Below are 23568 nucleotides of genomic sequence, written 5' to 3'. Positions count from 1 at the left end.
TTTTTTAATTTATTTTATTTTATTTTATTTATTTATTTTTTTTATATATATATGAAATTTATTGACAAATTGGTTTCCAGGGCTCTGTTAATTTTAAACACTCTCTTTCAGATTACATAATTAGTCTATCTTCAAGTTTACTGATTCCTTTCTTTGTCATCTTCCTTCTGCTTTGGAGCCCATTCAGTGAGCTTGTTTTTAAATTTCAGACACTGTATATATTTTTTACTTCTAAAATGTCCTTTTGGTTCCTTTTTTAAATTATTTGTATGTTTCTGCTGAGAATGTTATTTCTGTTCAAGTTGTTTGCCTTTACTTCATGGAGCATAGTTATCATAGCTGCTAATTTAATGGCTTTGTCTATTGGTTGTCTTTTCCTCTCAGAATCGTTTGCATCTCCTGGTCACTGTATGTTGCCTAATTTTGGATTTTTTTCCCGAAAACTTTAAATATTATGTTGTATAGACTTGAAGTATTGTTATAATTCTCTGCAGAATTAATTGTTTTTTTGTCAGTGGGCAATCAACCTGGTAGGTTCACAATGCAAGTGCTATCTCACCTTCTGTGGGCAGTGGTTCCAACCTCAGTTTAGTGCCCAAAGCCTTCACCATCCTATTCCGGGTCTTTCCATTCACACACAGCTTAGGTGAGAGCCCAGGGCTTATGCAGCTCCCATAATTAGAATTAGAGGATCCCCTTCTCCAATTATCTTGCCTCTGGGGCTACCCCCACATGCTGGCCAACATGGCCTATCTTCCTAGTTCCTCTGCCCAGAAAAACAGGGTTTCTCTTTAATTTTAGCTAGCTAGCCTTTCACTCAGCTCCGACTTGTGCCCACTTCAGAGCAAAACCATGAGAAGAAAGGGGGGAAATGGGGATTTCTTCCATCAACTCTGACAAACGAGGGCCCTTTTTCCTAGTTCTTCTGCCCAGAAATATGGGGGTTCTACTGAGTTTTAGCCTCCTGCCCCACTGCCATCACACAGTTCCAGGACTGGGTCTGCCCTGAGCACAAAACCACAAAAGAAAACAGAAAACAAAATGGTAAACTCATGCCCCTTCACAATATATCTGCTTTTTGTTACCTTTCAGAGATCTCAGGTGGTTAGTTTTTGTATTTTTTCCATAGTTTTCAGTTGTAGTCAGTGGGAGAGAGGGGCAGTATGGGCTTAGTCCATCTTGACTGGAACTAGATATTTCATTGTATTTATATTTGATTTTTCTTTTCTTACCTTTCTCTCCCCTTTCTATATTTTTCTGTATTTCTTCTACTCTCATCGCTCTTATTTTCCATCATTTTGCTGATTTTGTTCAATATCTATACATTAGCTATGTTTATAATTATACCCGTATCTAATACATATAATGTAGATGTATACATGAAGTATCCATTTGTACCGCATACATATATAGCATTGTGCATATATACTGCATACCTATATGGTATTTCGTTGCATAATCATACCAAAATTTATTTATCATATCTGCTGTTGGGCTACTACAAAGAGTGCTGTTATGAACATTCTAGTACATGACTTCTGGTGAATATATATTTTTCTGTTGTGCATATACATGAGAGCAAAACTGCTGGTCATAGGATATGTAAAGTTTCAGTTTTCACAGATACCAAAGAAGATTTATTTTAAAGTAATTTCCTATACAGTTTTGGTACACGGCAAAATGGCAGCTGAAAAGCTGCTCTAGAGCCTACTATAGCTTCCTGTTCGTCATCTCCCGTGTTTTCTTTAGCTGTAGGTCCAGAACCATCTCCTCACATAGCCTAAGAATCTGCCCTCAGCCTCCAAAGAGATCTCAGAACCACAACAGCCTTGTGCATTCTAGGCACCATGGGGGCTGGGGCTGAGCTAGAAGCCCACATCTCAGAGCAGGCAAGCCCAGGGTGCTATGGGAGATGGCAGACCCTCAAACATTAGAGGCTCATTGTATAGGTCCTCCCCACCCCTACTGTGCACAAGGATGTGGGGATCTGGTTGCCTACCAAGGACCTGTGTGGTCTTTGTTCTCACCCCTCCTGTCTCCATTCCCTGACCCGACACCAAGTATTTACATCGACTTCTAGTTCTGGTTTTGTCAACACCATTGACTCCTTTTTTTTCTTTTTGCCTTTCTGGAGTTTTATCTGGTTGGCCTCCTCATTTGGGGAACCCCCTGCAGCCCCAGATGATAGGGTCCTCTATCTTGTCATCTCCACCTGTCCCAGTGAGTTCTCCTTGCTCATTGTCCACTAGGGGAAAATCCAAACAAAGGTTCTTCAGGGTCTTCGATTCTATTGTACCCAAGTTTACCTTTTTTATCCTGTCGTTTACCATCTGCTAGAGCTGGCATTTCTTCTGCATGTGCCTCTTCCTTATCATTCATCATCAGTTCTCCAGTTGAAAAAAGCATGTATAACTTCTGGATCAAATCAGTAGTGGTCCCAGAACCATTACTAGGATTGTTCCCTAATACAAAGGAATGCTGCTCCTGGGAACCAAATTCATCAACCAGCTCACTGTTTCCTGTCTCTATTTCATACACCCCAGGAATAAGGCTGAGGTGAAGGAGAAAAGAGATGAAAAACACATTAGCCAAGCCCCTTGCAGAATTAAATGTAAATACAGGCAGACATATAACAGCAATCAATTTTATGCATGTGATTAGAACAGTCCAAATGCAGTTTATGGATGAAATCTGACTCAGGGACAATTTTTTAATATTCCAAAGAGAAATCAGAATGTTGTGTCAGGGGTTTAGGACTCCAAAGCAATATTATTTTCATGACTGAATTTTTATTGAGTACTTAGGGTTGTACTTTGCAAAATCAAACTTAAAAGAACCCTTCCTACCAGTTTTCGTATGGGTTCTGTTTTTTGAATGGCGAATGTTTTTGTTGCTTTGAAATTTTTTCTTTTGTGTTTTTCTTCTGCTCTAAAATTGCTACAGCTAACCTTTGATATTATAAGTTGTCTGTTTTGACAGTACTCAATATTAGCGTGGTGTTATATAAGGTATTGATAAGAGCCTCTGCTTTTTTCATAAAAGCAACAGAAATGGAAACATGGTTCTTTCTAATATGGTTCACATTCTATGTGCTATGAACCCTAGATCTGTGCAGCCATCACAACCCAGGAGTATTTCAAACGCGTGCGTGCGCACACACACACGCACAAACACACACACACCCTGCTACGTCCGACAGCCAAACTTGCATCCTGAAAACTCAAACACCATTCATGTCAAGTTATTTTCATTAGGACTGTTTCCAGCTGTAGTATTACTCAAACTGTGATTCTGTCAACTCACAATACAGTGTTTCCTGAGCCAACGGTCTCTGGGTTGGGAGAGGTGATGTTAACACACTTGGCTATCAGATCTGCAGGGGGATATTTGTTGATGGCACCTGGAGAAAGAGTGGCTGGTTAATCTAAATTTTACCCTTCTGTATTCTATCGCCCAAAGTCAGTTCATCTTTTCTTGTGATGTTTTCAAGATCAAATTAATTTTATAAGGGACTCAGCAAAGTAGACACCCTCTGACATTGCAATGCCTCACTGGTAAAGTCAATGAGATACAGAAGTGATTCAGTAAAAAATTCTTAAGCTCTGTATGGCACAGGCTTGTGATGTGATTCAAGGATATTTCTCAACCCCTTCTAACATCTGTTTCTTTCCCTTTAACAGGAAGATCTCTCCAGAAGACACCTTGAGCTGTTGAAATGGTCTGCCCTATTTACCTTGGGGTTGGAAGAAGGCATCATTTTTTTTTTATGCTACTATATATAAATCCTGAATTCCAAGATTCCTAAGGGTTACATGAGCCCTGCGGCTTCGCGAGTGGTGGAAAATCTGCATCTCTGTCATTTCCTGGTAAATTTGCAGGAGCTGCAGATAACTACTCAAGGTGGCCTCTGCCTCACCCCTAATCCCAACCCAGGCCAGGATTGGCTTGATGTTACAAGCTCTTGGGTATACTGCTATGCCCATGTCTAAAATTGCAACACATGGACAGAGGCTGGGGCAGTCACTGTCACTATAAAAAGACATCCTTAAGCCCCTGCCTGGCTATGCCTGAGCCAACTGTCTGGGACAGAGGCTCTAGAAGAGATTCCTTCCCATGGCTGAAAAGAATTAAAGTCATAGCCAAAGGTAATTTATAGTGAAAGATAGAACAGAAGTCCTTGGATTCGATGGAGGGTGGTGGTAGTGGGATATTATTGATTACACCAGTGTCCTTCCTTAAGGGTATAGGAGCTGAAATGTAGTTTAATGAACAGGAACACGGATGGCTCTGGGGTCAGAATGCCTGGGGCTGAGTCTAGAATTCACCAACTATTAAACTGTGAGCTTTTGAGCAATTTATTTAATGTCTCTGAACCTTACTTAGTATGCTCAGATGTAAAATGGGGGTACTAATACTTTCCTTTGAGGGCTGAACTGAGAATTAAATGATATAATCCATTGAAAGAATTTGGCACATAGTACCAAGTACATATTAAACAGATTAGGGTTAAGAGACACTTTTTTACCTATACGGGGATTTTTCTGGCTAAGACTTTGACAGTGCAGCAGTAGAGTTCAAGGTCAGTAAGACCTGATATTTTTCTCTGGTTTTCTCACCCCTACTCACACCTTAGACTCTACCACTCTCCACTGAAGTACGGAGTATATTACTATGTCAGCTGGTGGACTGTACACAGAGACATCAAATCCATTGCAAAAGCAATAGAAGAGAAAAGGTTTAATGACTTACGTCTGATTAAATGAACAAATGGCTTGACAAACTTGGTGATATAGTTCAAATCTGGCTTGTGGGTTCGGCCAAGCTGGACTAAGTGATGATCCAGTGGGTGGCTGGCTAATTCTTCTAATTCCTTGTCGTTGTATACAGAGCCAAAGGAAAACACAAATATGGAGTAGCCCTGACACTTGGCTCTCAGAGATACATTTCTTAAGACTTCCTTGTCTAAGGGGTTGGTTTCTCCAGCAGATATAACAAAGATAACTTTGTTTTTCCTCAGGTTGGGGGTTCCTACAAAGACATTGTCAATTGTCCACTGCAGGGCATGGCCGATAAAAACATCTCCATTGAGCTGTTGAAAAGAGTCTTGGAGATGATGTTTCATTTGGTATATACTGTTATAAGTAACCAAATCAAATTCCAGGTAGACAGGGCATTCTTCACTGTTGGGCATATAGCCTGGAGGAGAGTAGCTCAGGACTGCCACTCTGTCTCCTAACATGGAGGTCAGTGGGTCTGGGGCAATGTGAAAGTAATCAAGCACTGAGATTAGAAAAGTTTTCACTTCCTGAAACTCCTCATTTCCTATTCTTTGGGAAGAATCTATGAGGAAAGCCACATCCATGTAATATTCTTGAAGAGAGGTATCTCCAGGTTCATAAGTAAGACCTGGTTCTTCTTTTCTGCCATGGTTTTCATGTCCTGCAATAGAATAGCTCAAGTCATTCTTTTTAGTAGAAGGCTAAACTTGGAGCTCCTAGCCAAGGATGGCCAATACACATCATGGGATTTTTGCCATGCTTCATTCCCACACCCATGGCAGACATCATTAATCAATTACAGTACTTGTTCTCAGATGCATTTTCCACACATTGCATGGGAAACCACTGGGCATTCAATAGGGGCCGTCATATGAAAACAAATGTGTGCTAGCCCATCTCAGATCTCTGTCAAAAAGATCTTTGATCCTCTAGCTATTTTCATATGCAAGATGAGAAGCATATAACTATTTTTAGTGCACTCTACATGATCACAAAATTTGCACGAGATCTAATTATTACGCAGTGACCCTTAAACTATATATGTCAAAATCACATTTACTGAGGTCACAAACACTTGGACCATTATATACATGTTCAAAATATGTGCCATAGTGTGATGTCATGAGAGCAAGTATAAATGCTGATTTTAGAATCCAAACTCTTTGTAAGACATTAAATACTCTAACATGTTGGTTAAGTGCCAGTCTACAGTTTATTGGCCCATGACAAAATAAGGAGCTCGCGCCATGTTGTAAGTCATCTAATTACTAAGTATACTGTTTGGTTCAGCCGACTCCTTCTTTTTTTTTTTTTTTTTTTTTGTAGCAAGATTTTCTCAATGAAGAAACAGTGCCTTGATTTATATTCTGATGCTAATGTCTTATCTTGCTGCAGATCAGCACTTCAAGAAGCACTGATCTAAGCCTAAGGGATCATAAAACCACGTCTACAACCATGGGGATAGTGGCTGGTTGGTGAAGCCACAACAGGAAATCCCAGCTTAGAAAGACAGAAAGTAGGTAGCCAATATTCTTTTTACCATGAAAGAAGTGTGTCTATGAACCTAATCAAGCAAGAAGTAGATTTCTAACAGGCAAAAATTTATTGATCCCCATTTGTGCTCAACTGCATTATTAAAGCTTTATATTTATTACTTTATTTACTCCTCACAACAATCCTCGCAAATGAATCAATTAACCTGTATTAATGTCATAAAAACTTGATAATAGAAATAGAATGCAAAAACCATCATGATACATAATGTTATTAACAGGGCAAAGGCTCCATTAGATGTTTATATGCTCAAATAACTGAATTGCTGGGGTAAGCTACACATTACCTTTTAATCTATTGTTGGATTTTTTTGACAAATAAAAATTATACATAAATTGTAAGGTTTACAATGTGGTATTTTAATAACACTATACCTTGTGTAATGATTACAACAATCAAGTTAATATTATTGGATTTGATTTACTTAAAATTTTGTTTTGAATTTTACATCTATGTTTATGAGGAATATTGGCATTTACTTTCATTTTCACATAATGCCTTTGTCTGGTTTTGCTATCATGGTAATCTGGCCTCAAAGAATGAGCTGGAAAAGAATTTCTCCCTCTTTAATTTTCTGTAAGAGTTTGTGTAGAATTAGTATTATTTCTTCCTTAAACGTTTTGTTGAATTTGCCAGTGAAGTTATTTTGGCTTCCATATGGGAAATTTTGAACTACAAATCAATTGCTTTAATAGCTTTAGGGCTACTTAGATTACTTCTTGAATGAGCTCTGGTAATTTGTGAAAATTGCAAGAAATCAATCTATTTCACCTAAGCTACTTTAGAGGCAAAATATTCTTTATCATATTCTCTGACTATCCTTTTAATATGTGTGGACTATGTTTACTCTCTCATTCCTGATTTAATAGTGTCTTTTCTTTTTTCCTGGTGAGTTTATCATTTTCTTAAAAAATTTTTAATGTTTGTTTATTTTTGAGAGAGAAACAGAGCACGAGTGGGGAAGGGCAAAGAGAGAGGGAGGCACAGAATCTGAAGCAGACTCCAGGCTCTGAGCCGTCAGCAAAGCTGACAGTCACCCAATTTTATTGACGTTCTCAAAGAAACACCTTTTTGGTTTTACTGATTTTCTCTTTTCTATTTCATTGAGTTCCACTTTAATTTTATTACTTCCTTTCTTCTTCTGCTTACCCTGGGTTCTTTCTTTGCTGATTTCTTGAGGTGAAATTTGAAGTCATTGTTCTGAAAACTTTCTTCTTTACCAATGTAAGTATTTAATGCTATAGATGATCTTGTAAGTATTGTGTTAGTGGAATCTCACAAATTCTGGTATATTGTGATTTTATTTTCACTCATTTTGAAATACTTTCTAATTTCCTTTCTGATTTCTTCTTTGATCATGGATTATTTAGAAGTGTTTCATTTAGTTTCCAAACACTTGAGGATTTTTTGAAGATCTTTCTGCCACTGATTTTTAATTTAATTCTGTTTTGGCCAGAGAATATATTTGGCATGACTTCAATCTCTTAAACTTTTGAGAATTGCTTTATGGCCCACAATACGGACTATCTTGGTGAGTGTTTCATGTGTATTGAAAAGAATGTGAATTTTGTTGTTGTGTGGAGTATTCTATTAATATCCATTAGGTGAGGTTAGTTACTAAGGTTGCTCAAGACCACTGTATCCCTGCTGATTTTCTACCAATTATTGAGAGAGGGTATTGAAACTCTGATGTTCTTTTCACTTTTAAAAAATCTTTTCTCTCCCTTAGTTTTATTTTGGATAATTTCTATTGCCATGTCTTTAAGTTTACTGATATTTTCTTTTACCAAATCTGATTTGCTATTAATCCCATCCAGTGTATTGCTCATCCTAGACATTGCAACTTTTTATCTCTACATATTCTATTTGAATCTTTTTCTTATATCTTGCACATCTCTGCTTAACTTTTTCACATATGGAATACAGTTATAATAACTATTTTGATATCTTTGCTAATTCTATTATCTGTGTCAGTTCCACTTCGTTTTAAGAGTGATTATGTTCTTGATTATGGTCATGCCTTTCATGCTTCTTTTTGTGCCAGATATTGTGAAATGCTCCTTTTTTTGATATGGAATACTTTTGTTTTCCTATAAATATTCATGTTACATGAAAACGGTTTGATCCTTTTGGGTCGTGCTGTTATGATTTAGGTGGCAAATCTAGAGCAGTGCTTAATTTAAAGCTAATTATTCCCCACTACTGAGACAAGACCTTCCTGAGTTTTCTCCCCTAATACTCTATGAATTATGAGTTTTTCTAGGCTTGCTGGCAGGAAAAAGCATTGTTCCTGGCCCTCTGTGAACAACTGGCACTATTCTGTAATCTTTTCTGGTGGTTCTTCCCCCAGGCTTAGGGCATTTCTTCATATGCATGTATCGTCACCATTCTGCTGAATAATTAAGGGGACCCTCTGCAGATCTCTGGAGTTCTCTCTCTTTGAAGCTCTCTCCTCTCTGGTATTCTGTCCTGGGAACTCTTACCATCTTGGTCTCCCTGGGTTCTCAGCTCTGCCTCCTCATCTCTAGGAGTGCATTGGGCTCCACTTGAATTCCTCCTTTCTGCACCATGGCAGTAAGCTGGAGCATAGGGTTTACCTCATTTGTTTCTGCCTCTCAGGGATCAATATTTCAGTTCCTGATGTCTAGTGTCCTGAAAACTATTGGTGTGTGTGTGTGTGTGTGTGTGTGTAGAGATATAAATATAAATATAAATATATATATATATATATATATAAAATAGATAAGAACTGGCCATTTTGTTTGAGATGTTCCTATGTTCTCTTCCTTTTCACAAAAGGACTAAGGATTCATCATTTATACACCAGATTCTTCCTTTATCAATACACTTGTAGTAACTGAATAGGATTTTGTATTTCACAAGTATGTATAAAACTTGTGGGCCTCCCATTCCCCACCAGGAACCTAGTTTTAAATTCTTCTTAGAATTTTTTTATCAAGATAAATGTCTCTAATGAAACTATTAAAGTGCAGACAAAAGCATTTATTTTATATTCTTCCTCGCTGTGATTGCTGTGCAACACACTTTAGCCCTAAAACATCACCACCAAAAACACTTCTAGAGTTCTTGGCTATAGTGTATTAGCAACTGTGAAGGTCAGTTAAATAGTCATTTCTGTCATGTTGAAGTTTACCATCCTGGAGTTAACTAACCACCACCTGCTCTGTCATCAGTATCTCTGTTTTCCAACTAAAGCATTCTGGCTTCCTTATAAAGGTCAATCAACACACTTTATCAAAGCACGAGGAAAAGTATTTCACAAATGTTTTGACAGAGGAAGAGGGCTGATTTATGTTAGTGAAATATTTTTTCACACGTGCTCATATCAAAAAGATTACTGTTTTTTCCAATTTTCTCTTTATAACTGAACAAAATCTCAATCCTTTTCCAAAGTACCCAGCAGCATTAATTTCTAGTGGGGTGTATTTTTGCCTACAAAATCGATAAAAATAGGCTGTCTTTCTAAAAAATTTTTTTATGTTTATTCATTTTTGAAAGACAGAGGGAGACAGAACACAAGCAGAGGTGGGGTGGAGAGAGAAGGGGACACAGAATCAGAAGCAGGCTCCAGGCTCTGAGCTGTCAGCACAGAGCCTGACGTGGAATTCGAGCTCACGAACCGTGAGATCATGACCTGAGCCGAAGTCTGACGCTCATCTGACTGAGCCACCCAGGCGCCCCTAGGCTCTCTTTCTATTTACAGGAATAGCATGAGACTCAAGGAGCTAAAAGTGGATGCTTACGGTTAAAAAACTCTAAATTTGTCGAACATAAAGAATGATTTTTCTACTTTGAGTCTAAATTTATTTTACTTAGGGAGAGTGAGCCTTCAAAAATATTTTCCCTCAAGAAAACCTGGCAGGAGTGTGGATACAATATACCCGGAGCTCATGGCAATGCTGTGTATTTTCTGGAAATGTCAAGAAGCCAAATTCCCATCTTCAAGTCTATGGAAGAATTTCCTCAGAATGGCAGAAGAGGAAGGGCTGGCTCACTTTATTGTGGAGGAGGCTTGGAAGGAATGAAGGATCCAGTTAGGTTTCCAGGGAAGTGCCCCCAGAGATTAGCCTAACTCTGGCCAACATGTAAGCCATAACACCATATGTGCTCCAGTAACTTTAGGGAGAAGTGGGGGTGGAAAGGGAACTCAGAGAGAAGGGAGAATCTTCAGGACCTGCGCCATTTGGAATGGGATTAAGTATGCTGTGAAGTAGCTATACTGCTTTTCGTGGCCTTCATGAGAAACCTCAGGATATGCATGAGTTATCCAGTGATCTGGCCCTCTGTCCAGGGGACAAAATGAGCCATATGTTCTCCACAGGCAAGCCACATGTACAACTGAGACTACCTTATGTGCATATTTCTGTCCACATGAGCTGTGGCTGAGAGGTTCAAGTTAACCTTGTTTTGTCAGACTGTGTTCTTTGCTGCTTTCCCACCCTCTGAGTAATTGAGCGTTCAGTTCACTTTAGGTCTTGTGCTCAGCTCTACGCATGCCTTCTCTCATTTAACCTTCCACAAGGCACGATGAGGGTGGAATTATCATTATTCCCTTTCTGCAGATGAGCAAGCGGAGGCTTGGAATGAGTAAATGACTTGGCCAAGAAATGACAGCCTCTAAGGGGAAGAGGCAGGATTTGAGCCCCACACAAGTAACTCCTTCAGAACTGGTCATCAGACATAAGAACACTGCAGACACATTAAGGGACACATGAACCACCCCGCCAAAGGCCCTGGGACCTGATCTGAAGAATGAGGTTCTCGGTCAACTGCTATTCCTTCTGACTGAAGCCACTAGAGAAAGTTTTCTTCCAAAAGTAGGCAACCAGATGAATTAAATAAAATTTGCAATTTTGTCTTCTCTAGGCATCGTACGACAGTGGTTATGAGCAGAACCTTTGCGGTTTGTTTGAGTCCTGTCTCTGCCATTTGTTACCTCTGTGACCCTCCGTATCTCAGTTTCATTACTTAAAAACAGTAATAATAAACCATAACCTTATAAGGATTTTAGAGAATTAGATAAAGCTTGTACTGTGCCTAACATATCCCGAATACTCCACAAATACAATTTTTAGAGGGAAATAAACAAATGGAAAAGTCCCAGACATCTGAAAATCCTTCCCATGTTACTATATTTCACAAATCAGAATTTCCATAAGAAAACATGCATAGTCAACTGGTGTTAGTGGAACACAGCTTGCACATGCATACATGTGTGTGCTCTCAGAAATGAGAACACAACACATTCTGTTGTGTTTATGAATGCTTAACTATGGAGGAGTTGGCAATAATTTATGTACCTTTCCATTTAAAAATGCCACCCCTTGGGGTGCCTGGGTGGCTCAATCAGTTAAGCATCCAACTTCGGCTCGGGTCATGATCTCATGGTTCGTGTGTTCGAGTCCCATGTCGGGCTCTGTGCTGACAGCTCGGAGCCTGGAGCCTGCTTCGAATTCTGTGTCTTCCTCTCTCTCCAACCCTCCCCTGCTCACACTCTGTCTCTCCCTCTCAAAAATAAATAAGCATTAAAAAAAATTTAAAAAAACAGGTGCCACCCCTGGCCTGTCCTCCCTCCTGTCTGCTGAGGTCACTGGCCAAGCTCTAAGCTGGGGAAGCAAGGGAGGGAGGCTCAAGAGTATGTGTGACTATGTGTCATGATTTTACACCAAAGAAAAAACCAGACACATTAAAAATTCTCTTGTTTTGTTGTATGAGGTCCTCTCTTCCCCGTCTGCCTGATAAGTAGAAGGGATGGTCTTAAAATAGATTTCATCCTTTGCCCCCAAAGACTTAGAATAAATACCTTTCTTGGTGTAGACTCTTCTAGGTGGCACTTAGTCTGAAAGACTCACTCTTGCTGTCTGCTTCATGCTCTGAAACAATAGTCTGCAGAAGGTACCAGCATACTGAGAAAAAGTGATGCGTGCCTTAGGAATTATTTAGACCCAAACCACCCAGATCTGGCATTTTAGTCTTCATGGTGTTATTCTGCGCTGTGGCCTCTGAATGAGTTTATAAACAGTTTATGAAATCAATTTATTCTGGCCTGAGTGCCTCTGGATGAGTTTATAAGTAGGAATTTTTTTAAATAAAATTAAATTTTTAAAATAAAATGGCACTACCAAAATGATTTAGAAATAAGTCTCCCAAATGATGACGTGATTGAACTTCTCAAATTTGGCAACTGGATGTATTTCTTTTTTTTTTTATTTAAAAAAATTTTTTTTAATGTTTTATTTATTTTTGGGACAGAGAGAGATAGAGCAGAGAGAGAGGGAGACACAGAATCTGAAGCAAGCTCCAGGCTCTGAGCTGTCAGCACAGAGACCGACGCGGGGCTTGAACTCACGGACCGTGAGATCATGACCTGAGCCGAAGTCGGGCACTTAACCGACTGAGCCACCCAGGTGCCCCTGGATATATTTCTTCATCTGTAAATGCAGACAATGCCATCAGCAAGCAACAGGGAACACACCGATAAAAGTAAGTGGGCATGGGTTTGAATCCTGGCCCTACCACTTAAAGCTCTGTGGCTTGGCTTGAAGTTCTTAACTTTTGCGTGTTAAATATCCTCATCTGTAAAGCACACAATGTAATAATAATAAAAACGATAGGCTTTTTGGTACAGATTAAGTGAAATCATGTATGTAATGTGCTTAGCATTGTGCCTGGCACACAGTTGCGCTAAGTAAGCAGTAGCTTCTGTGGTTATGGTTATTCCTCACGCATTATTCAATCGTCAAGTGAGATAGTGCCCACAGTGCTTTGAGAATCGTACTGCATGGAATAACCAAAGCATTCCATTTGCACTTTTAATCAAACTGAATACTTTCCGACCACAAGTATCCTTGAAGACCACAAGCTCCTTGAAGACGGGGCCTCTGAGTCTTTAAAACAAAACAAAACAAAACAAAACAAAAGCTCTCTAACCCCCCCCCAAAGAGACTAGCTCAGGGCTTAACTCAGAACAGGAGTCAAATACATGTTTGCTACATGAAAGGCCATCTGAGTAATCATATAAGCACAAACGCTTAGTGCTTTCATATAGTTAAGCCCTCAGCGGGGGCTGTCACTATCACCTCCACCCCCATCACCTCCCCACCAACACCAGTATCACCGTCCTGATCATCACCACCCAAGTCTCATACCCTCACCTCCCTCTCTGCCATCAACAATGCCACTGTCGCCAACATCTCTACTACACACCTCTACCCCCACCAGCAGCAACAGCTAACACCTTCACCGCCACTGCCTTCACCTCCACCGCCACCACCTCTATGGTGGAGATGCCAACACCATCTCTACCACCACCACTGTCACTATGACCCAATTACTACTTCAAGCCCCCACGTTTTATTCCTTAAGAAAGAGGCCACGTAAAAAAATGTCAGTCGTGCTCTAGAGCATTACTTTATCACTTGCGGTAAATAATTGCTTGAGACATACAGAAGCAACCGTCATGTGCATCCGAATTCAAAAAGTTCACACACCTTGAACCATCAGTTCACATTAGGTTTGCCCACATGCAAAACCTTCAAGGAAGACAACCAAAACTGGTCGTCTTAATGTCTTAAGCGGATCAGGAAACTCAGTTGATTCCCCCAAAGAACGTCAAGATGGGTGAGATTTCCTAAGGAGTTCATGGAACATTAAAATTCAGGGGCTCCTGGGTGGCTCAGTTGGTTAAGTGTCGTATTCTTGATTTCAGCCCAGGTCATGATCTCACGGTTCATGGGATTGAGCCTTTATCGGGCTCCACGCTGACAGTGCAGAGCCTGCTTGGGATGCTCTCTCTCTCCCTCTCTCTCTCTCTGCCCCTCTCCTCATTCGCACATGCTCTCTCCCACTCTCTCTCAAACAAACATTTAAAAAAATAAAATAAAATTCAGGTATGACCACAATTTTATTACTGACCTCCTTTTTAGAATGTATACTGATATGAAAGTAGGACACTCCACTGGTGTTCCATGGGGGACTCAGAAGCCAATTCTGCTGCATTTAATTCCAGCACAGGTTTAAATTTAGCAGAAGTCAAGATAGCATATTCAAGTTCAGTACATGACAGCAAAAATTAGAAGGTAAGTGTTCAACAAGAGATAAATAAATTCACTCATTGAAAGCAACATTATGAGGATACAGAAAAATCAGTATGAAGCCTGCAACAATATGTAAAACATATGACATATTACATGGAAAACAGAATATCCAATTGAATGAAACTATGTAAACCTATATGCTATGGAAAAACCAAAGAATATATTCTACACTACAAATAGCTGCTTACTAAATTATTTGAGGTTCTCAACATTCAAATTTTGTACTTTTATAATTTTTAAAAAATCAGCAGAATTTTGAGAGTCTAAGGGTGTAGGGATTGTGAGTCCCTATTTTGAATCTTCCTGAATGACGTTGGGGGCACGAAGTTTCTTCTAAAACAGGGTTTCTCCCACTATTGACAGTTTGACTGGATAATTCTTTGTTGGGAGGGGGAATTCTGGGCATTGTAGGATGGTTAGCAACATCCATGGCCTCTACCCATTAGATGTTAGTAGCACCCTCCAGTTGTGACAACAAAAATCATCTTCAGACATTGCAGTAAGTCTCCTGGGGCAGGTAGAGCGCAATTGCCCTTAGGTGAATTTGCAAGAGGTCATCACTAAATACCTTTTCAGCTCTAATACCCTGTGACTGAGTCGAAGTCAAAAGACATATTGGCTTAAAAAAAAAACAAAAAAAAGCTGATTTGTAGATTGGAAACAGATTAAAGTTAGAAAAATAAAAAATGTAAAACAAAGACTGCAAATTCCCTTAAGCACGATACCAGATTAGCTGAAAGGGAGAAGTGTTGCTTCTCATCACCAGATGAAATTCATTGAAAAGAACATCAGTTGAAGTTATCCTATGGCCTGAGACCCCTTAAAGCTATGAGCGAACCCTAGGCTGAATTTGGGTTAATATTTAATGTTTCATTACAAATTATCCTGTCCTTTAATCTTGAAAGTAGACTGACTGTATCTTAAACATTGGTCAACATAGCATACTTGATGAAAGTGCTATGCTTACCAGTGGGTCAACACTTGCAAGATGCTTAGAATTAAACCACCCATTTTTCATTACATAATTCCAAAGAACTCACGTATTTCATTGGCACATAATTAGGAAGGACTGAATTTTCCAAAGAATTTTTATATGGCAGATGTTGTGGTCAAAATGCATGATATTATCTCTACATTATCTCTATATATATAGATCTTAAAAAGTGTTTTTGTTAGATGTTAGATGGAGGGAGGGATGACTGTTCAGTGGTCTTAGATGAATAAAATAAAACCGTAACGCAGTTCACCTGGAATCCTTCGGAAATGGGACACCCACTTCTGTTCTGTGATACTAGACATTCGATTGCTTTCGGCTCCATTGAGTACGTAAAGCAAATCCGGGACCCAAAGTGGTAGGGTAAGCAGTAGTTCTGAAGACAACCTGTGTAAGAGTCTCCTGTGCTGCTGGTGAAAACTCAGATTGCTGAACCCCAGCCCCAGAGTTTCTGACTTAGTGGGTCTGGGATGAATGCTGAGAAGCTGCATTTCTAACGAGTTTCCAGGGGCTGCTCATGCTGCTGGTTTAGGGACCACCCTTTGAGAATCCCTGGGATAGTGGATCTCAAACTTGAGGACATACCAAAATCATCAGTGGTTTTAAAGCCCGTAGCCTTTCTTCGCCACTCAAACCCCTAAATATAAAGCAGTCGTTCTGAGGAGGGTTTAGCAATCTGTGCTTAGGAAGGACTTACAGGTGATTCTGATACGGACTGTTCTTTAGCTGCTGATAAGGACTGGAGAGGGCCAGGAAAGGTGATGGAATTGAAGGCAAACTTGGAAATCAGAGCAGGTGGTAAGAAGCAAAGGGATGGGCACAGGTAGAGAGATGGTGATTATGCTTCCTGTGAAAGATACACAACTCACTGCCAGTGCACGGGACTCTGGAAACTATACATTTCTTAAACAGTTCAGATTCCCACTTTCCCCCCAAGACTCTCAGTTCAAGAGCAGGAAAAGCAGCCATCAGCATTACAAATGAGTAATAAGCACAGCATATGGAGGTGCTTATGCAAGTTATCAACCTTTCCTTTGTGCCATACATCTGAAACTAATCAAAGCTCATCTCTTAGCAACTGAATACAATATCTGAACCACAATGTACTTTCCGAGGACAGCACATTATATACAAAGTTCTCAGCAGGTTTTTGCAACTGGCTAAAGATGATGAAAGAAAGAGAAGGAGGGAAGGAGGGAGGGAGGAAGAAAGGAAGGAAAGAGAAGGAAGGAAAGGGGAAAAAAAGAAAGGGAAGGAAGGAAGGAATGAAGGAAGGGAGGGAGGAAGGAAAAAAAAGAAAATAGCACAAAGTCCCTAGACAACAATCATGATCTGAAACTCAAGACTTATTTTAAAGGTTAAAATATATATATTATCTTTAGGTCTGACACTCACAACGTTTGCAGGCACCACAACACGACAATATCCTCCACAGAACTCCCAATACACTTCAACCCATTCCAGGAGAAATGAAGTGGGGAGGGGCAACTAACAGTCTACATTTTTTCCTAGTAGAGCCATGTACAATTGTTTGTTCAGCCAAAATGGACCTTCCGCTGGCTACAAGTATCTCAGTTCTCCAACATCTGGAAAACCAAATGAAAAGTCTTTCTAATATTACTGAACAATGGTTGTTATAAATGGCAACAGGCGCGCCTGGGTGACTTGGTTAGGCGTCCGACTTTGGCTCAGGTCATGATCTCACAGTTCATGGGTCTGAGCCCCGCTTCAGACTCTGTGCTGATAGCTAGGGCCTGGAGCCTGCTTTAGATTTGTTCTCTCTCTCTCTCTCTCTCTCTCTCTGCCCCTCCCCTGCTCATACTCTGTCTCTCTCTTTCTCAAAAATAAATAAATAAACATTTTAAAAAATGGCAACAAGGATGAGTTTCTTTTTCTTTTTTTCTTAAATATCCAGTCATATCTGTCTTTTCCTGAAAAGATTCACATTTCTGAGTTCTTAGACTTTAGAATGCTTACCTCTAATGAAACAATCACAATTGACAGTTTGGTATTCTAACCCTGTCAAACAACTTATTTTTTTTTCTTTTTCTTCTTTTTAAACCAAACTATCATAAATTCCTATGCCATATCATTGAAATGAACACCCAAAATTAGCTATATCCATTAAAAAGAAGTATTCTATTCTCTTGCTTGAGCTATGTCTATAGGATAATAAAAATTGTTTAAAAATAGACACAGTTGAATGTCATGATGCCACAGCATTACACACATTTGGTTTTACTGCATTACCTCTTTTTTTAAGCCTTATGTTTCAACTAATGACTGACCTTTTTATTCTTTTTTTTTTTTAATTTTTTTTTTCAACGTTTATTTATTTTTGGGACAGAGAGAGACAGAGCATGAACGGGGGAGGGGCAGAGAGAGAGGGAGACACAGAATCGGAAACAGGCTCCAGGCTCTGAGCCATCAGCCCAGAGCCTGACGCGGGGCTCGAACTCACGGACCGCGAGATCGTGACCTGGCTGAAGTTGGACGCTTAACCGACTGCGCCACCCAGGCGCCCCGACCTTTTTATTCTTAATTCTAGCTTCAAAAGGGAAATTTCAGTTGCTTTTGCGATAAATTCAAATATTTATATTTCATAAGGAGGGGGACAATTTATCCAAGGAAATCACTGAGAATGAGTATGATAAGTGGCACGAAATTGGCCCCTTTTTCTATTAAACTTGTGCAGTCTAACAACATACATGATACTTAGGACATAATGCTTGAAATGCGAGCATTCTGGCCAAAGGAGCATTTTGGAAGCCCGTAGGTGCACAGCTGAAATGGTTGAAGTCTGTTTAGAACGTCACCCTTTTCAGTGAAGACACAGACAAAAGTCCTCTGTGTCTGATTGGTTTGAAACTATTAAACCTGCCGGAAGATAACGGTTTCTTGCTTTGCCATTCAGAGTAGGCCGCGGGGACGTCTGTGCTCTGTCATTTCCAAGTACCTCCAACATAACATACCTTCTCATGCAATTGCAATGTCTGAGGCCCTGGCCCGGCCAACTTTTAAAGTGATTTCAATCCTTCCTTTGCTCCAATGTTCTCTGTATTTTTTCCTTCTACTACATCACACTAACCTGTTAAGCTGTGGAGGCTAGAGAAATCTCAAGTTAGGTGAGAATATCAGGGACATTTCTTAGAGCTTGTATCAGTGATCTCCTCAGTGGTGCCTGTTGCCGTCTAAATCTTCCTTTTCAATAAAAGCCGTTGCAGCTACTATGTTGAACTCGAGAAAAGCTGCTTTAGATAACACGATTCATTTTACTTGATTCTCTGCTAGTGTTAAAAGATGAGGACCCCGTCATTTAAAAATGTCCATCATCACTTTTCATTTCCTTACCAGAAGTGAAACTTGCAATTTCTTCAGAATCCTGACCTTTTTCATACTTAATCGTTAATTCTTGTGGCATCAGCATGTGGCTTGGGATGTAAACCAAGTGGTCACTTCCACTGTCCTCCAACACAAAGGATGAGTCTTTCCCAGCACTTAATTCCTGGCCAGGGAAGCTGTTCTCTCCCGAAGAAACCTCATGTGGCTCAGGAGTAAATCTAGCAGATAAAATGGAAAGCTTTAGGTGAATCTCCACAGCCTTGGGAATGCAAATAAGATTTCCTAACAATGTGATATATTACTTAATCATTTCTTAAAAGAAATACAGATTAGATAAAAATCTAAATGCATTTCAATACAATTATTAAGATTTTCTTATTTTTAAAAAGTATAAACTGATAAATAAAAATTCCCATTTATCCTTCCTTTTCCCCCATCTGCTTATTGCCTAATGACCATTACTTTGGAATAAACCAAGTCTGATTGGTGACAGAGTATTAGATAAATGTCAAGAACCTCTATCATAGGTTATTTGGAACCACCATATAATCCCTCATATTGATATCAATCCCCATAGAAAATACAGAAAATAGTAATTTACCAAAACTGTTCTGAGAAGAATAAGACTGTACAAAACTTACCTCACTGACATCATAGCTCTTAAAATGGAATTACATTTATGGTCTTAGGAGTTTAAGAATTCTTTATAACTTGGTGACACTGTGTTTTTGTTTAGATGATGACAGAAAACACATTCAATACAAGTTGATTTTTACTTTTATTCTATTTAGGCACCTTTATGCAATTTCAATGTCCATGTTCACATCTGTGTTTGCTACAAATATTCAGCACCCAGGAGTATTATTGCCTTAACTGTTGAGAGTTAATGAGGAAAGGGAAAAAAGTCAGATACGACACATGAATAATACGTTCAGCCCAAGTGAAAGCCAAATGATATCATGACACACAATATGCATAATTCTGCAACAGTACCAGGTAAGGACAAGGGGTGAGGAATTTAGACATCACGCAACAGAGTAGACAAGCTGAAAGCAGACATACCTCTGCAACATGCATCATATTTTACATTCGTTTATCAATATGTGCTGTATTTTTTTTAGTTTTCAGGAATTTTATTTTGGCAAAGCAGAATCATCCGTTACCTTAAATTAGTGTTTTAAATTTGTGTTTTGCTGGGTTTGCTTGGATGTGATGCACATTTTTTTTAGTCTGATAGTGGCACAAGAACTGTAAACATAGCATTTAGGTTTACATGTTCGAGTAACATTATAATATTTTGTCGGCAGTTCCGTAAGAATGGATTTGCCTTTAAGTGAACTCATGACTTATCCAATGTAGGGAAATACTGCTTCACGTGACATCAGTGCCATATTAGTCTTCATGTGTTGGCTGCTGGACATTTTCTTGCTAAACTACCAAGTAAATGCAATCTGACATTATAGGAATACATACTTGCATGAGTTCTGAGAATGCTTCGTCTCGCTGTTTTGCTTCTGGATGTGTGTAAGAGACCTTATCTGTTCTGAGAAGCTCTTTGCTTAATTGCAATCTGAGAGGAAGGAGTAATTATGGGCTTAAATCTAGGCTTTTGCAAGGCTGCAGTCAGGGATCCGAGCTTGGGGAAATAAAGAGAGAAGTACAGAGAAACCAAAAGGGCTACTCATTCTGTTTGAGCTTCAAGATTCATTCTAATTATTCACATTGTTATTTAGGATACGACTTTAAGAAAAAATACTTACGTGTGCACTTTAAGAAAAAATACTTACACGTGCAATTACGGTGTGGGGTCTTTTATGCTATCTTTTGGGGTATGAAACAATGAATCATATGCAACCCCAGACTTGGGTGAGACATGATATTGGGATATACTCTAATAAGCGCCTCCACAGCGGTGTAAGAAGGTACAAGAAAGTAAGGACTTTGAAAGTAAAAATGGGCTTCAAAGAGGAGACAGCTTCAATCAGGGCCACGGTTGATGGGTAAGATCTCACTGGTAGCAACAGAGTTCCAGGCGGTGTGACCAGAAACCCAGGAGGGTGAAGCAACGGTTCACACAAGGCAGACAAGACTCCAATGTGGCCAGAACTTAGTGCTGACGGTGTGGAGAGAGGAGAAGGGAGGCCAAGGTGGTTGAGCCGAAACTGTGGGTTCTATTCTGGGGAACATTTCAATGTGGGAATTTCTCAGGAAACCATGAATTGAAAGACAAATTTGTAACAAAGCCCATGAGGATGTTATAGACACATCAATCCGGAAAGCACAGTTGCCGCGTAACAAGTGCTACAGAAAATGGAATACATGAAAAGCCTTTACTTCAGAGACCTTATTAGCCTCCTCAACCTAATAACCCACCGTCAGCCAGTTGTATACCCATGAGTCAATTAACAGTCCCTTGTACATATAAGAGCTTTCTAACTCACAGGAAATCGCTGTATTGATTATCCTCTCCTTCTGAACCGATGAGTCTACAGGCATTCTCAAGCATTGGTGGTGGGTACTGGTTGAATCCCCCTATTGAGAGAGCAAAGTTATAGTTAGATTTTGAAATCAGAAATTAGGTTTGCTAAGGAACAAGAATCCCAACAGGAATTGGCTTGATGCAATAAATGTCACTAAAATATTTCAGCAAAACTTGGCTGGGGTGCCCACAGAAAATAGTAGCAACTAGAAATAGCATTCAAAATTTGATTTCAGAGGGCTTTGCAGCCAAAGAATTACTAGGCTCATGGAAACAAACCTCCTTGAATTGTTCATTTAAGGGTTAATTGTGAGGCAGAGATACATGATTTCCACATGCTCAGGCTAACAGAATCTAAGGGAAATTTTATTCTGACGGGCGTTTCCACTCAGATTTATGCTAATAGATCAAACATAGAAAAGGTAGCATTTTATTACATGATGCTATTTCTGTGCTTCTGCGCCCATTAACGTGGATTTCCTAGGAGGAAAATAACCAAAGAAAAGATTTTAGCTTACTGATGTAAATAGCATGCCCCGTTATCTCCTCGCCATTGCTTTTCTATAAGCTATGGAATATTAAGAAGCGTATCAATTTTTCCCTTCATTCAGGAAAATATTTTTTAAAGGAGGCTTTTGGCCACTGAATGAGCCACAATTCCATGAAAATATTTCAGAATGTTTGTGGTTTCATAACAATTGTACTTCTTTAGTTCTTAGAGGAACATTTTTTCCCCTTTCTCTGAAATGACACTATGTCGTCTAATCAATTGCATTTGACAGCTGCTATTAGTGAGGCAGGAACTGTGATACAGGTGGTATTTCCCGTGCGTGTGGGAACAGCAAACGTGTCAGCACCAAAGCTTGTAGAATAAGGGTCAGTAGTTTAGAAAAAATTCCCAGAAGTATGAGTAGAGGAGTCTTTTAACTCCTACAAACCAAGTGGTTATAGGACGAATTGGACACATTTAGCAACACTGTGAAGGCGGAAATCAAAAATAAGCTAGCGCTAATAACTGCAACCTGAGGCATCCACCAAGTCCAGCTTTAATTATTCTATAGTCTTTTAAAAGTGCTGTGTCATCATCAATCTTGATGACATAAAGAACAATATTGCATGGAACAAGACAATCAATTCACAAGGTATCAGTGAATCTGAGTCAAGAAATAGCTCACAGGAATCCAATTTTGAATATAAAGACATTTTAGGAATGCCTCCACCAGTCTATTTTATACATATTCCCTTTTGATGCATGCACAAGAGTGATATCCGATAGTCTATCTAAAATTTGAACTCTTTTAATTACTATAAAATATAAAACTCTAATAGGCAAGTTGGTACCAATAGTTAATTGGAAGCACTTTTTCTTTCTTTTTACGTAACATAATGGAATATCATACAACCGAAGGCATTTAAAGAAAGAACATGATATTCCCAAGAGGGAAGGTGTTGGGATTCTTCAATCAAATATGAGTTACAGCAAAAAGGTGGAGCTCTCTCTGCAATGGAGAGTGAACTTTCAAGATACCGCCACAATGGTACTGTTGGAGATTCCTTGAATGTCAGGGCAACTTTGGAGTTCAAGGGTAGTGAGGTTGGCTCCAGCAGAACCAAGGTCTACACCTGGTAGAGTCTCAGAAGGAAAAGGTTCAGCCCCGATTCTATGGGATGCCCTAGAGGCAGGGTTTCTCAATTTTAGTGCTATTGACAATTTGGGCTGGACCATCTTTTGCTTTACGGAGGAGGGGATGGTATCCTGCGTCACTGGAGGATGTTTAGCAGCATGCCTGGTCTCTAAGCCCTAGATGCTAGTATCCTTTCCCTCAGTTGTGACAAAAAAAAAAAAAAAAGTATCTCCAGACATTTCCAAATGTCTGGGGGACAACATCATCCCCAGTTGAGAACTATTGCTCTAGAAAGAATATTTCTGAAACCATTTGTGGGGAAGGTATTTTTACTTCTCATCCTTTGCAGACTGATACTTGTGGTTTCTATCTTGTTACGTGAGACAGAGTACACTGCTCACGCACTTGTATGCTGCGGCAATGTCAAATTGCTTTAAGTTTCTAGATGTTCATTCTCAGTTTCTGAACTTCTCTCTTGCAGATCAGTTGGTGGACTAGCACCCATCCTAGTGACATTTTGTAGTGCATTGGTCTAGAGCCTTCCTACTCACAATGTCATTCTTGGCCCAGGAGCACGGACATCACGGGAGAGACTGTTAGAAATGCAGAATCTCAGGCTCCACCCTATACATACTGAACTGGGACCTGCATTTTAGCAAGATTCCTATGTGATTTGTAT

At 39.5% G+C, this 23568-nt stretch overlaps 1 protein-coding gene across 1 annotated transcript in view; it reads right to left on the bottom strand.

Annotated features, from left to right (window-relative positions):
- Nucleotides 1-3299: 3299 nt before the first annotated feature.
- The window catches only part of COL6A5 (collagen type VI alpha 5 chain), an 83817-nt gene continuing 63548 nt past the window's right edge, over nt 3300-23568 (bottom strand). The window contains exons 36-39 of the mRNA XM_047100202.1: nt 21227-21317; nt 18795-19003; nt 4750-5439; nt 3300-3400 (exon numbers count right to left, since the gene is read on the bottom strand). Of these exons, the coding sequence (XP_046956158.1) occupies nt 3300-3400; nt 4750-5439; nt 18795-19003; nt 21227-21317 (1091 nt within the window). The remainder of the gene's footprint in view (nt 3401-4749; nt 5440-18794; nt 19004-21226; nt 21318-23568) is intronic.

The sequence above is a fragment of the Lynx rufus genome, unplaced genomic scaffold, assembly GCF_022079265.1.
Source record: "Lynx rufus isolate CCGP_SWC_20201006 ecotype Redwood Valley unplaced genomic scaffold, mLynRuf1.p SCAF_5, whole genome shotgun sequence".
Lineage (NCBI taxonomy): Eukaryota > Metazoa > Chordata > Mammalia > Carnivora > Felidae > Lynx > Lynx rufus.
The sequence above is the reverse complement of the archived record's forward strand: the minus strand, read 5'-3'. Positions and strand labels throughout refer to the sequence as shown.